Genomic DNA, 13092 nt, shown 5'->3' with positions numbered 1-13092 from the left:
CCTAATAGATCGCACACCGTGTAAGGTAATGATTGAAGGATATAATGGAGATGAGTAAGGACAATTAAATGGTTTAATTGTATATGGCAAAGATTAATTAATATGTTGATTAATCAAACAAATAAGTTCGTTTTAAACCTTGAGTTAGTGTTGGGCCTTAAAGCCCGAATGGGCTTCGAATCATCAAGCCCATTAGCTTCAATTGTATGACAACTTAACAACCAAAATTCAAGAAGCCCAAAACAGCCCAAAGGCTTGGGAAAACCAGCCAGAGAGAGGAAGGGCCTTTTGGTCCAATATGCACACAAAAGTTGAAAGCATAGAAGGTGTATCTTTGCTCCATCCTCATTAGGGTTTTCCAAGGATGAAAAGTGAGAACAACTCTCTATTTTTTCTCTCTAGGATAGCCGGCCATCATGGGAGAATTTATTAGCATCTAACTCTTCCATGGCCACTCATCTTTTTCCTCAACCATCCTTGGTGTCGGAACTTATAGGTCTCCAACTTTGGGGACTTTTGGAGAAACCAAATCTTCCATCCATATCCAAGAAGATATGGAACCAAGAAGCAAAGTTCCTCCGTCCACATCCTTAGAGCCAAGGAGTAAGGTGGCAACGGAAGAAGGCCCTCACATGGGTGATTAACCTTTGCTAAGCAAATAGGTGCTTCAAAGGTATAAAGAAATCTCAACTCTTTCTCTTAGATCTTGAGTTGAGTCTTGGTTCACCATAACTACTAGGCTTTGAATTTCATGGGTTAAGTTTTGTTTTTAAGTGCATACAAGCATGATTCCGCCTATACTTGTTAATTACATGCATAGATGTTGCTTAAACGAACTTGTTAGTACTGTGACGGCATGTGAGCAACTTTTGTGAAGGCTTCCCTTTCTTTCCTCTTTTTCCTTTTTTTTTTTTTTTGGTGTATTTGTAATTTCTCGGAGATATCAATAGATATGCTTCATTTCATTCGGTGTATTGTGCTAAATACCATAGAGCATATATTTCACTAAGATGTGTTACTTCCCTTTTTATTTATTTATTATTTATTTTTTAGTGCCTGATGAACCATCATTCCCCTACTTTATACTTTTCAATTCTTCTGTCGCCACCACCCCTTTTCTATTTTTCTTCTTGACTTGCTAATAGTAGCATGCAATTGTGAGTGGTTTCAAGATGGCACGGCTGGGTTCCTTGGTGGTTGCTTGAATTTGCATAGGATATCATTCCTCTTTAGAAAAATGTGAGCTCCACGTTTGAGTTGGCACATAGGAACTCATGTTAAACGTGTTAATGGGCCACTTTTTAACATGTGCCTTTGTGTTGCAGCTTAATCCCACCCAGAACCCGTCATATGGTGCCGTGCACCATTCCTGAAACTTTTATATATATATATATATATATATATATTTTTTTTTTTTTTTTTTTTTTTTTTGTTTTTGCCGGCCAACACCTTCCCTTTCTTTTCTATATATCTTCCATAAATGTAAATCAACAATAAATGCAGAAGTATGCCAAATCACAATACCTCAATAGCAGCATAATAAAATCAGGTGCTCATCAATAGCATAATAAAATCAGGTGCTCATCAATCTATGCTAAAACACAAGTTCATGCAGAGGGAATCTGACATGAACTGGATTGGGTATAATCATAATATACGCTATAGAACTACAATCATGTGAAGACTGGCGCTAGGCACATCACATACGAGTCAGAGTTGCCTAATGTAACTTGTACGACAAGATTGGCACCTACAACGGATCCAAGTTGAGCGTGCAGTGTGATGTGAACATACACATGAAGCCTGGCCCTGGCTGGGGCGAGTACTACACTAGTGCAAGCATGCATGATGAGCAAATATAAAGTGTATAAACATGCCATGATAATATGTAAATCACAACAACAATAGTGCCATTTTAAAATAAAATAAATCATGCCATGATAGGCGTAAAAATCAATCTAAAGGCACATGTGGAAATTATAAAACTTTGTATATATAAACAAATGCCCACTCATTAATACATGGTCGGATCATAGCCTCCTAGCCTTGTTTGTCCTTGTACGTCCTTGGGGTAATTCTTACCTATATGCGAAATAACTAAACTAATTAATTAAATAGGAGATATACTAAAAAGCTAGGAAAATCCCCCATAGTTTGCTTAAACGGAGGGTTTAAATGTACAAAAACATTCTACTCGACGTCACGGACCAGTATGAGTCAACCACACACCAACCAAAGGCCAGACGCGCCGTCACGCGCTAACCACACGCCTGACAAACTAACAGAACCTTAGGGAATATACCGTTAAATCTAATGGTGTTACCTAACGGCGTCAGAATATTCTGTTAACTTTAAGGGAATATTCTCCTTCTTCTCCAGTTGACCTCTGTAGTTCGGCACCACATTCTGGTTCATTGAAAACTAGGAAATTTTCACCAATTTCTAGAAAAATTTCAAATCTTTATATCTTCTTCATTTTTCAACCATTTTTGACAAACTTTATATAGAAATGAAGCTAGGGAAGAGGAGAACAAGATTTTACCTCTTAAAAGTCCAAAGGGTGGATGAAAATGGATCAAAATAGACTCGATAGCCCAGATGCAAACTCGTCGTCTCAAAACCGTGTGTTTTCACGTTAGCTCCACTTCAACCCTAGGTTAGTGGCCACGTGGAGTTGCGTAGGTGCTTCCAAAGCTCCCAAAACCTTGTAACTCGCTTAGGAAAATGTCGGAGGATCCACACCCAAGTCGGAGCTCCGAGTTGCTCCGACTTGGACACTCAAAACTCGTTCATTTCGTGATCAGTTCGTACGGATGGGTTCGTGAGGACGAGAGGATCTCGATGGTGGTAATTTTAGACTTGATCTATGAAGTTTGATGGTGATCCTTGGTGTTGCAGAGAGGAGAGAGTTACGGGTGAGGGAGAGAGATGGAGAAGATGAGAGAGAGATGGAGACAGATTTTTTCTAATTGGTGGAAAAGTGAAGGAAGCTGTCTGGTTAGGTGAGGGAAAATAGGAGAGTGACTGATTGGTGGGTGAGGTATGAGTCATTGGACATGTTTTTAAAGAGAAGGGATCAGATTTCATGCAATATAGAACTACAAGAAATCTATAAAATTTCCAACATTAAATAATTAGCACACACATGTAAAATGTGCCACCAAATCTAGAATAATATGAAGACTATCTTTTGTTAATCAATTCCTTCAGTTTGAGTGAAACCCTTAGCCACCAATCTTGCCTTGTATCTCTCAATCTTGCCAACTGAATCTTTCTTGGTTTTCGGCACCCATTTGCACCCTATAGCTTTGACATTTTCAAGTGCATGAACTAAAGTCCACACATTGTTGATTTGCATAAACTTTAATTCATCTACCATTGCTTTATTATGCCAAAGATTAGACTGCTCAGACTTCATTGCTTGTTCGAACGTGATTGGATCTTCTGAAATACCTTCAGTGACTTCAATTTCTTGGAGATAAACTAGGTAATCATCGGGGATTACTGACCTCCTAGTTCTCGGTGGTTGCACTCTTCTCTCAAGAGTGACTTGCTGTTTAAGCAACTGATTTCTTGTTGATGACGAAGGCTCGGCTACATTTTGTGTCTCAGTTTGATCTCTTGGATGATTGAATTGTTGAATCTTGAATTTTATCTGTGGTTGAACTTCATTTAAAACCCTCATGGTGATCTTGTGCAATTCCTATGGTCATGGTATCATTATTAACAATCAGGTCCAAATTAATATCAGGGAACACAACCCTTGTCTCATCAAAATCAAAGCTCATCTCTTCACTTTGATAATCTTGGAAGTCTTCACCACTTTCAATGAATTTGGCCACACTTGTCTCGAATATCCTGTTGGGAAGACTAGGAGAGTGAAACCTGCAACCTTTGGATTTATCAGGAAATCCTATAAAATTACAATAGATAGTCTTTGAGTCTAACTTCTTCTCATTTGGGTTGCAAATCTTTGCCTCTGCACAGAATCCCCACATATGTAAATGGTTTAGGCTTGGCTCTCGACCACTTCATAATTTGTAAGGAGTCTTGCATATTGCCTTACTAGGAACTCTATTGAGAATGTAATTCTCCATTTTCAGCGCTTCTCCCCACAAAAATTGAGGCAGTTTCGAATGACACATCATGCTCCTTACCATTTCAATAAGAGTCATATTCCTTCTTTCCGCCACTCCATTTTGTTGAGGGGTGCCTGGAGTAGTGTATTGTCCCTGCAGTCTACATTGTTCCAAGTACAAAGCCAAATGACCTTTAGCCTGACCTAACTTAGTATACTTACCATAATATTCTCCTCTCCTATCCGACCTCAATATTTTATTGATTTTCAACCTCTGTTTTAATTTTTTTTGAAAAATCAACAACTGAAGATTTTTTCGAGATTAAATAGATATAAGTGAAATGTGAGAAATCGTCTATGAAGGTCACAAAATAAACTTTTCCACAGAGTGTCCTCGTGGGAAAGGGTCCACAGACATCTAAATGGATTATTTCCAAAAGTTTTTGACTTATTGAACTCTTCGTCTTTGAAATTGTTAATTTTCCTTTATAAAAATCAATACAATCTGTTAGGTCACTGAAGTCCAAAGGTGGAAAAATTTCATCTTTAATTAAACGCTCCATTGTTGCCCTACAAATATGACCTAATCTTCTCTGCCAAAGCATGGAAGAAGTTTCATTTGAAATCAATCTCTTTGCTAGCAATGTCGAATCAATATTTAAGCAATCCACGATCATTAAAAATTGTACATAGCAATTGCCAAAGGTCATTGACCAAAACAAAAATTCTAATTATATTACGTGGATTATTTTTAAAGAAAATCTTAACATTTGTCACCAGCAAAAGCAAAGCCAAATTTAACAAGCTAAGAAACTGAAATTAAACTCCTTAAAAAAGGTACATAAGTACATCACACAAATTCAAAATAAAACCACTAGACAGCCTCAACCTTAGATTGCCTATTGCTTTCACTGCCACTTTATTCCCATTGCCAACAAAGACTTGAAAAACTTCATTTTTTGTTGTTGTAGTTCTTCTTGTAAACCCTAGAAAGGAATTGGTGATGTGAACCAAGCAACCAGTGTCAAACCACCAAGAATTTGGAAAGATTTCTACAAGATTAGTTTCAAAACAAACAAAAATATTGACAAAATTGATACCATTCTTAATTTTCCAATTCTTTCTTTTCTCACAATCTCTCTTCATTTGTCCAAGTTTTTTGCAAAAGTAGCATTTGATATTGTCCATATAATCCTTATTTGACTCAGGTCCTTTGGAGGAGGATGCAACTATGGCAGTCTTAGAGAAAAGATTAGGTTTGGAGAATTTACCAAATTGATATGTAGCCCTTTTACCCTTATCTCCATACACCAAGTTCACAGTGCCATAAATCTTATTCCTTTTGATTCTTGCTTCTTCTTATACACATATAGAGATTCGTTCATCGAGAGTCCACTTTTCCTTCTGAGTGTTGTAAGAAACCTTTGATTGATCAAACTTTGAAGGTAGAGAGTTGAGCACCATATACACGATAAATGCATCATCCACAGGGACCTCCAAGTCTTTGAGTTTGGCTGCAGTAGTCTCCACCGATTTCAGGATGTGTTCCTTAACACTCTTATTCTCATCGAGCTTGAGTAATGTCAGGGTTGTCATCAGGTCCCATTTCAGCTTTTTCAGACTCTCTATACTTTGCCCCAACTGCCTCCAAGAAATCTTTAGCCTTATCACATGTTGCAATGCCACCTCTCACAGTATCACTCATGGTTCATTTCATAACCATAAGTGACATTCGGTTAGCTTTCTCCCATTTTTTAGTTTTCAGTCTTTGATCCGCAGTTGAATCCTCAGTCACAGCTGCAAGTTCCTCTTCACACAAGGCCAAGTCAAGGTCCATCAGCCCTAAGACAATTTCAATGTCTTGCTTCCACCTCTTGAAGTTTCCCCCACTTAGTGGCTCAAAAGAGGACAGGTTCATTGCAAAAGTGTTCATTGAGGAAGCCATTAAAACAAAATTAGGGTTAAATATGTGAACGCATGTTTTTCATCACACCTTTGGGCAAGAGATGAAAACTGCCATTGACCTTTATTGTATAGCCATCACTAACGGATCTTATCATGCAATTATGTCAAGTCTTTGGACAAGAATATGGCCTAATCAAAATGATGCCATACACTAATTAAAAACACTTAACAATTTATATAGTCTCCTCTTTGGAAAAGAATGTGAACATTTCATAGGTTTTTGAATCACAATGCTTTTTAAGTAAACCTTCATCTTTCATTGAAAGCCATGATTAGTTCATATACAACGCATAAACTCCAAAATTTATTCCATGAAATAACAAAAATATGATAAACAAATGTAAATGAGTTTTAAGAATTCCAGATACAAAGAATTAGATTTTCCATATTATAGACCAAGGCTTAGAACCTATTAATTTGTCTTTGATACCAAATGTTGGAATATTAGTATAAACAAAACCTCTAATCACATGCATATTTGTATTTAGTTAGAGTCGAACATGAAGAAGCCATGGATGTAACTTAAGCACCTTCTTCTACTCACTTGAAGACCTTATATTCTTATGGTGATAGAACCCTTGTATTCAGAATGTGTTCTTTGGGAGTAGGGAACCCTTGTATATATAGAAGCAATGGTTGCCAACATCCATCTATCGTGGAGGGTTGGTTATTCATCCATTGCTCTAAGTGCCAATCGTGGTTTAGTGGTTGTGGAACGTGCTTTTCAACAGCAATTGGAATCATATTCCTGAGTTATAGGGGAGCTAGTATTACACGTACACAAACTCTTAGTTAATTTGTTTAAGCAACATATATTTTCACCTTTATCATAACTAGTTTAGTCCACATAGGATTTCTATAGCTTGTGCATTTCAATCGGCGTCATCCTTCCACTCCCGGTAATGCCTCTTGAATATGTCATCGATGAAATTCATCAAGTTAGGGTCGGTTTCATCAAGAATAAAATTAACCTGTTATACAAAAATATTAAAATATTAAAAATTATATATTGTATATCAAAAATAATTATTAAATTACTAATTGGCACTTACTGATAACTTGTCCAACGAAGACTTATTCATATCCTCTGACACTTTTTTCCAAGACGCCCACTCTGTAGGACATTTGTTCCTCAATAATGCCACTATGCCGTGCACAAGCATGGCGTGCATCTCCTTGTCATATTCCTTAAGCTGTAGATTCGCCTTGGCCCGTCAATCCTTCTGGCTCAGCCATACACCCTCTTTTGTGTTTCTCTATGGAAAAAACAAAGTTTTCAAAATCAAACTGAGTAGTTTGTCACTTTTATTATAATAATCTAATAATTTTTTTTCAACAACAAAAAAAACCATAAAATTCATGCAAAATTTGGTATTACTTGTCCGAGATCCTTCTCCCTCATATCCCTGTTTAGTTTGGGTAGTAGTAGAATTAGACATCTACAACATTATGATTTTCATATATTCCAAGACTCACAACTTATGAGACACAATTTATAAATTAAAATTAATTATTGAAACAAAATTGTTCTTTATTTGTATAATAAAGATTTACCATGAAAAACGAAGATTGTCGACAGAAAAAGTCATAGAAAAGGGAAATGAGAATTAGGATATGAGGGGTTTGGGAGAGAAGAAAACGAGGGGGTGAGGGATTTGGGAAAAAGGATGAGGAAGAGAATGAGGAAAAGGGAGAGCGGATATGTAATTTTATAGAACCTATGAACCCTTTGCTTGACAAAGCACTCGTTGCGCAAATAATTAATCCACCTTAAATGTCTCACCAACCACACCTACCATTTCAAAGAACTTTACACGATGAAAGACTCATGTTCGTCACGTAGGTTTGACACAACAAAGCTCTCCCTCATGCAAAAAATGTTTGCCCCGCACTATAATGGCACCAAATCTTCATCTAACCGCGTTTTTCTCCAGAGATTGCGCAAAGAATTATCTAATTGTTGTGCAAAGCCTTCTTGCGCAACGAAAATCTTTGTCACCTAATGTTTTCAATTATTGTCATGGCCTTGACATTTTTCCGCGATGATACCCTTAATTTGTCGCACAAAGGACATTTTGCGATGAAAACTGCTTCACTACCTAAAGTTTTATCGCGCAAATAGTTTTTTTTTCTAGTTGTGTTGGTTTTTCCTATCTTCCCTATTTTATGGTTTACTGGTGAAATTGTATGTATTTTACATCTATATATACCACTATTTACCACTACGAGTGGCTACTGGTTAGTACTGTTTTTTTTTTTTTTTTTGGTTACGTTTTGTTTCATAGGATGACTTGGAAGCGTTGATTTAAGGCCCTTTATTACGTCTTGTTCTTGTTTTTTCATTATTCATTACATATCATCAGCAATAATGTGGTGCTTGATATCATGTTTCTTGTCATACTTTCCTAACAAGTACTCAACCAAAACCAAAATATAACAAAATTGCAGGCATCTCGGCAGTGTTTAATAAGTCCAACAGAAAGAAGGGAACAAGCATAGAGAATCAAGCAACCTGCAGTCCAAGGTACTTAGTTTTTTTTTGGAGCAATCACTTTAATTGAAATGAATATTTGGAGAAATCTTTCAATCTTCAAAATATAAGCTTTAGGTTTTCTGTTTGTTTTTCCAGAAACCACATGAGGAATAAGAATTTTGTTTCCCATGCCATCAAGAGACATGATGTAATGATGTTTTACTTGGTCTGGGAAGGAAACGAAACAAAGGAATTGGCCTTAGTTAAAACTTAAAACGAAAGCATACACACAATATGGACAAGTCACCCTCGTCCTGTCTGCTGAATGTGCTCTTGTTTGATGGTTGTTTCTTATTGAATATACTTTTGACGATCTAATCTCGCTTCTGGTGTTTTTCTATATCGGAGAGGACAGAAGTAATTTCATTTGGCCAAAATTTGTTTGGGGGTCATAGATTTGCGGCTGATGGACATTCTGTAGAGTTGGGTTGCACTAGGCTCCAAGATTCCCCTGGTGGTTAGGGTATCCATTACTGATTCAGCAAATACCCAATTGTCATATGTTTCAACTGTTTATTTATTTCCGGTAAAAAAGTATATATGCAGTTTTCCTTGTTTGTGCTTTCTTCAGTTTCCCTTAAAAAAGTATAAATACATTGGTACCGTAAGTACATTGGTACTGTTCTCATTCGGTCCAACTTAGCAAATTATTTGGTTTTTGACAATGTGGCGTTGCAATGCTTATAACATAGGATAATATAAAAACACAAAATACTTCTATATTAATGAGCCAGGGGCTCATTTATATTTGTTCTACTGGCAGTTCTTACTAGATGGAGGATGATAAGGAATGGGGATCAAGAGCAGATCTTCTTTTCTTCGAACTGTAACACCGAAAAGCTCAGTCATGTCCAGGTCTTCATGTGACATCCCATTAGGGAGTTTCCAATCAAAATGGTACAACAAAAGGGCAAGTGGGAGCTCAACGTTGGCCAGACCATATGAAATTCCTGGGCATATCCTCCTTCCAGCGCCAAATGGGATATACTCAAAGTTTGTTCCCTTGTAGTCAATGGAGCTATCAAGGAACCTCTCTGGATAGAAGCTCTCTGGTTCAGTCCAGTAATTGGGATCTCTTCCAATTGCCCATCCATTCACAATCACCTTGGTTTTGACAGGTATATCATATCCATTAATCTTACAACTCTCACTAGATTCTCTTGGAAGCAAGAGGGGAGCAGGAGGGTGTAGCCTGAGTGTCTCTTTGATCACCAAGCTTAAATATTTCATCTCTCTAATGCCTGTTTCGTCTACCTTCCCATTTCTGTTATACACTTCTCTCACCTCATCCTGTGTCATTTTCAATATTCTAGGATTTTTTATCATTTCTGACATGGCCCAATCTACGGTTGTAGCTGATGTCTCACTCCCAGCTCCGAAGATGTCCTGCACAAAAATTATAAATTTGTTAATGATTAAACTAGGTTTTTCTCTAAAATTGCAAACAGTTCTAGTCGTAGAAAATAACTATGTTCTTAGAAAAACTTTTGTATTAAGTTCAATTTTTAATAGTGTTAATTTCATGAAGAGTGTCAATTGATATGTAAGAAAAACAATAAGCACATTTAGAATGAATTATGGAATTCCAAACCAGCCGAAAAGGTAATCTGCATCGATAGTATTCTTTGTATTAAAAACAGTGGCTGCAGGTGACAGCCGGTTGGGAAGAAAAACATACATGTAGGTGGATTCAGCCTTAGACAGTGGCACAAGTGCTTAAAAGATGCATCTCTAATCATTTATTTTGTATATTTAGAACAAGAATGAAAATTGGTGTTTAGATTAAATATAATTAACAACTAGTATGAATTATTAAAGTGATATCAAAAGAAAGTGCAAACACATACCAATATTACTGCTTTGATGTTGTCAGTAGTTAAGGAAAACTCAAGGCCATTTCCATGCTCGTGAAATTTTAAGAGAACGTCGACCAGGTCTTCCCCTGCTTCATCTTCTCCACTTTTTGTTGTTGACCTTTTCTTTTTATGTTCATTGATGATATTTTCCATTATTCTGTCAGTTACTTTTTTCAGCCGCTCGAGTGTAGGCCTAATTCCACCTGTCAGATTAAGCAGCTTGGCAGAAGGAAAAACATCTGCAAGATCAAAGCCTGCTGCCACCGTTATAGACTCCTTCACAGCATCTATGAACTTTTCGTGATCTTCGCTTTTTTTGCCAAAGGCTGCTCGCGACGTGAAGGTATACGTAGATGAGTAAATTTTCTCAGTGAGGTTGATCGGTAATCCTGCGTTTGAACCAATCCATGTAATGAGATTCCCCACCTCTTCTTCCCTAAGAGGCCTGAAGCCTTGCACACGTTTAGTGCTTAAAAGCTCTAATGTGCAAATTTTTCGTAGTTGTCTCCAGTAATCACCACATGGTGCAAAGGCAATGTTTGTGGACTCGTAAGACATGATCCTTGAAGCAAGGAGATAGGGCCTTGATGAAAACACAACGTCATGGGTTTTCATCACCTCTTTGGCATACTCTGCCGAAGAAACAACAACGGTGGAAACTTCTCCAAGTTGTAGATGCATAATGGGTCCATATTTCTTGGCTAAGTTTCGTAGCCCATGATGTGGCTGAGACCCAACAAGCTGGTGAATGTTTCCTATAAAGGGAAGCTTCCATGGCCCTGGAGGCAGATTCACAGCCGACTCTTTGGTTTTGCTTCTCTTCGCTATTTTCAGTACTGTGATCACAACGAGAAGAAAGGTAAACAGGACTTGGAAGAAAGGCCATTGAAGCTCCATAAGGAAAGAAAGTTTGGAAGTAGCTTGTTGACTAAATTGCACGCATTATATCTCTCTTTATAGCAGAGGATGTAGTCTATTACCTGATGCATAGATTCCCTTAACCCGGCCGGCATAATTTGTCCTTTTATTTTGTGTTTGTATATGTAAAGCGTTTTGTCATAAATAATTCTTGAAATTGATCAAATTTCTCATTTTGGTATTTAAAATTAAAAATCAACCAATGTTAAGTACCACAAATTAATCTTGTCATTGCGTTAGAAACCAATATCTAGATAGATGTCAATTGTCATAAACCATATAATATTATCGCTGAGGTTTTACATTGTACTGGCGAAGAAAACAAGAGAGAGTACATAGCAAGATAAATACAGTATAGAATTCAGCTCCCGGTGAATCCAAGTATTATATTTGTATTGAGGATCCTTGGAACAATCTCTGCTCTAAAGTTAATGACAAAACAAAGGTTTCATAATTAAGAAAGGGAATTGTTATTGGCACTCCAAAAATCTCATTCTACACTCCAAATTTTCCATATTTGAAAAGAAAAATACACTTGTGAGGAGTGTAGAATGAGATTTTTGGAATTAAACGGGAAAAATTAAAGTTCGATGACTTGAGTGATTGATTAATCACTTTTTTATTTAACCTCCCCAGGTAAGTAAGGTGATTAAGGAGACAGTAATTTTAAGGTACGGTAAATACATTAGGGCCTATTTCATATCTTATTCAAAAAAATTCATCATTCCTCAAAACATTTTTTAAGAACATTTCTTGAAAACAATTTTCTTTAAGATTCAAAAACTTGTTTATGTTGTGGCTTATTTTATCTGACAGGGGAGAGAAGGGGCGCATGGCAGAGAAAGAGAAGGTAGAGATGTGTTTGTAAGGTTGTGTAGAGAATATGTTATTTCCCCTATGTAGTCCCTTTATTTATAGTAATAAGGGAGGGAAAAATCCTTCTCCTCCAAGGAATACAAGTCCTAATAGGGAAGAATAACTAGTATCAAATCTAATCTAGGATTTACACAATCACACTTACATACAATGTTTATAACACTTTCCCTTGAGTGTGTAAATACTCAAGTAGATTCGACATGATGTAGAGTTGAGGAAGTTGACTCGTCGGCATTGATTCTGGGAACATGCTAGTCTCAAAGTAAAGTAGGAACTTGCATATAGAACTAAGTCTCAAAAAAAAAGAAAAAAAAACAAAAACAAAAACAAAAAAAATAAAAACAAAAAATAAAAAAAATAAAAAAAATAAAAATAAAAAATAAAAAAATCCAATGGCTATGGTAAAACCCTAGTACGGACAAAACCCATAATCTAAGGAAAAATGCATAAGAAAATGCAAAGTCAAATGAAATGTCTATGGGACGTCATCAGGGATATGATCAACCCAAGGTGGGTGTCTCGTCAAAACCTCGTTAGGTAGCAAAATCCCAAAGGGAAAAATGCTACTAATCGTAGGGTAAAAGAGTACATTAAGATCAAGTAAGTATACTTCAGGATACTCCCCCTGAGTTTGACATAATTCCAAAGAGAACTAATAATGTTACAACTTAGAAAGTTTATGCACACATAATCCTTGAACAAGCTTCTGAAATGTTGCATTCGGTAGTGATTTTGTGAAGAGGTAGGCCAAATTGTCTTGTGAACATATTTGCGTGACTTCAATCATCTGATGCTCTTGTTGTTGATGTGAGAAGAACAACTTCCGCGCAATGTGCATGGTGTTGTCACCTTTGATGTAACCTTTC

At 36.8% G+C, this 13092-nt stretch overlaps 2 protein-coding genes across 2 annotated transcripts; both read right to left on the bottom strand.

The window, feature by feature from the left end:
* Window positions 1-5437: 5437 nt before the first annotated feature.
* LOC137742925 (uncharacterized) lies at window positions 5438-6023 on the bottom strand. The gene is made up of 2 exons (XM_068482863.1): window positions 5799-6023; window positions 5438-5719 (listed from the first exon to the last, which is right to left on the bottom strand). The coding sequence occupies exons 1-2, from the start codon at window positions 6021-6023 to the stop codon at window positions 5438-5440; spliced, it is 507 nt and encodes a 168-aa protein (XP_068338964.1).
* A 3046-nt stretch (window positions 6024-9069) lies between these two features.
* LOC137741327 (cytochrome P450 71D11-like) lies at window positions 9070-11349 on the bottom strand. Its single transcript, XM_068481048.2, has 2 exons — window positions 10424-11349; window positions 9070-9962 (listed from the first exon to the last, which is right to left on the bottom strand). The coding sequence occupies exons 1-2, from the start codon at window positions 11327-11329 to the stop codon at window positions 9330-9332; spliced, it is 1539 nt and encodes a 512-aa protein (XP_068337149.1). The 5' UTR covers window positions 11330-11349; the 3' UTR covers window positions 9070-9329.
* Window positions 11350-13092: the final 1743 nt, after the last annotated feature.

This window comes from Pyrus communis, chromosome 11, assembly GCF_041283825.1.
Source record: "Pyrus communis isolate YQ-2024b chromosome 11, ASM4128382v1, whole genome shotgun sequence".
NCBI lineage: Eukaryota > Viridiplantae > Streptophyta > Magnoliopsida > Rosales > Rosaceae > Pyrus > Pyrus communis.
Note: the sequence above shows the minus strand (reverse complement) of the source record. Positions and strands in the feature narration are given on the sequence as shown.

What these genes read in the sequence shown, in the direction of transcription:
- LOC137742925 (XM_068482863.1), bottom strand. Translation starts at nt 6,023, where the DNA reads ATGGCTTCCTCAATGAACACTTTTGCAATGAACCTGTCCTCTTTTGAG. An exon ending in CTAACCGAATGTCACTTATG is followed by an intron (nt 5,720 to 5,798) that starts GTTATGAAATGA and finishes TCTTGGAGGCAG; the next exon opens with TTGGGGCAAAGTATAGAGAG.
- LOC137741327 (XM_068481048.2), bottom strand. Translation starts at nt 11,329, where the DNA reads ATGGAGCTTCAATGGCCTTTCTTCCAAGTCCTGTTTACCTTTCTTCTC. An exon ending in ACATCAAAGCAGTAATATTG is followed by an intron (nt 9,963 to 10,423) that starts GTATGTGTTTGC and finishes ATTTTTGTGCAG; the next exon opens with GACATCTTCGGAGCTGGGAG.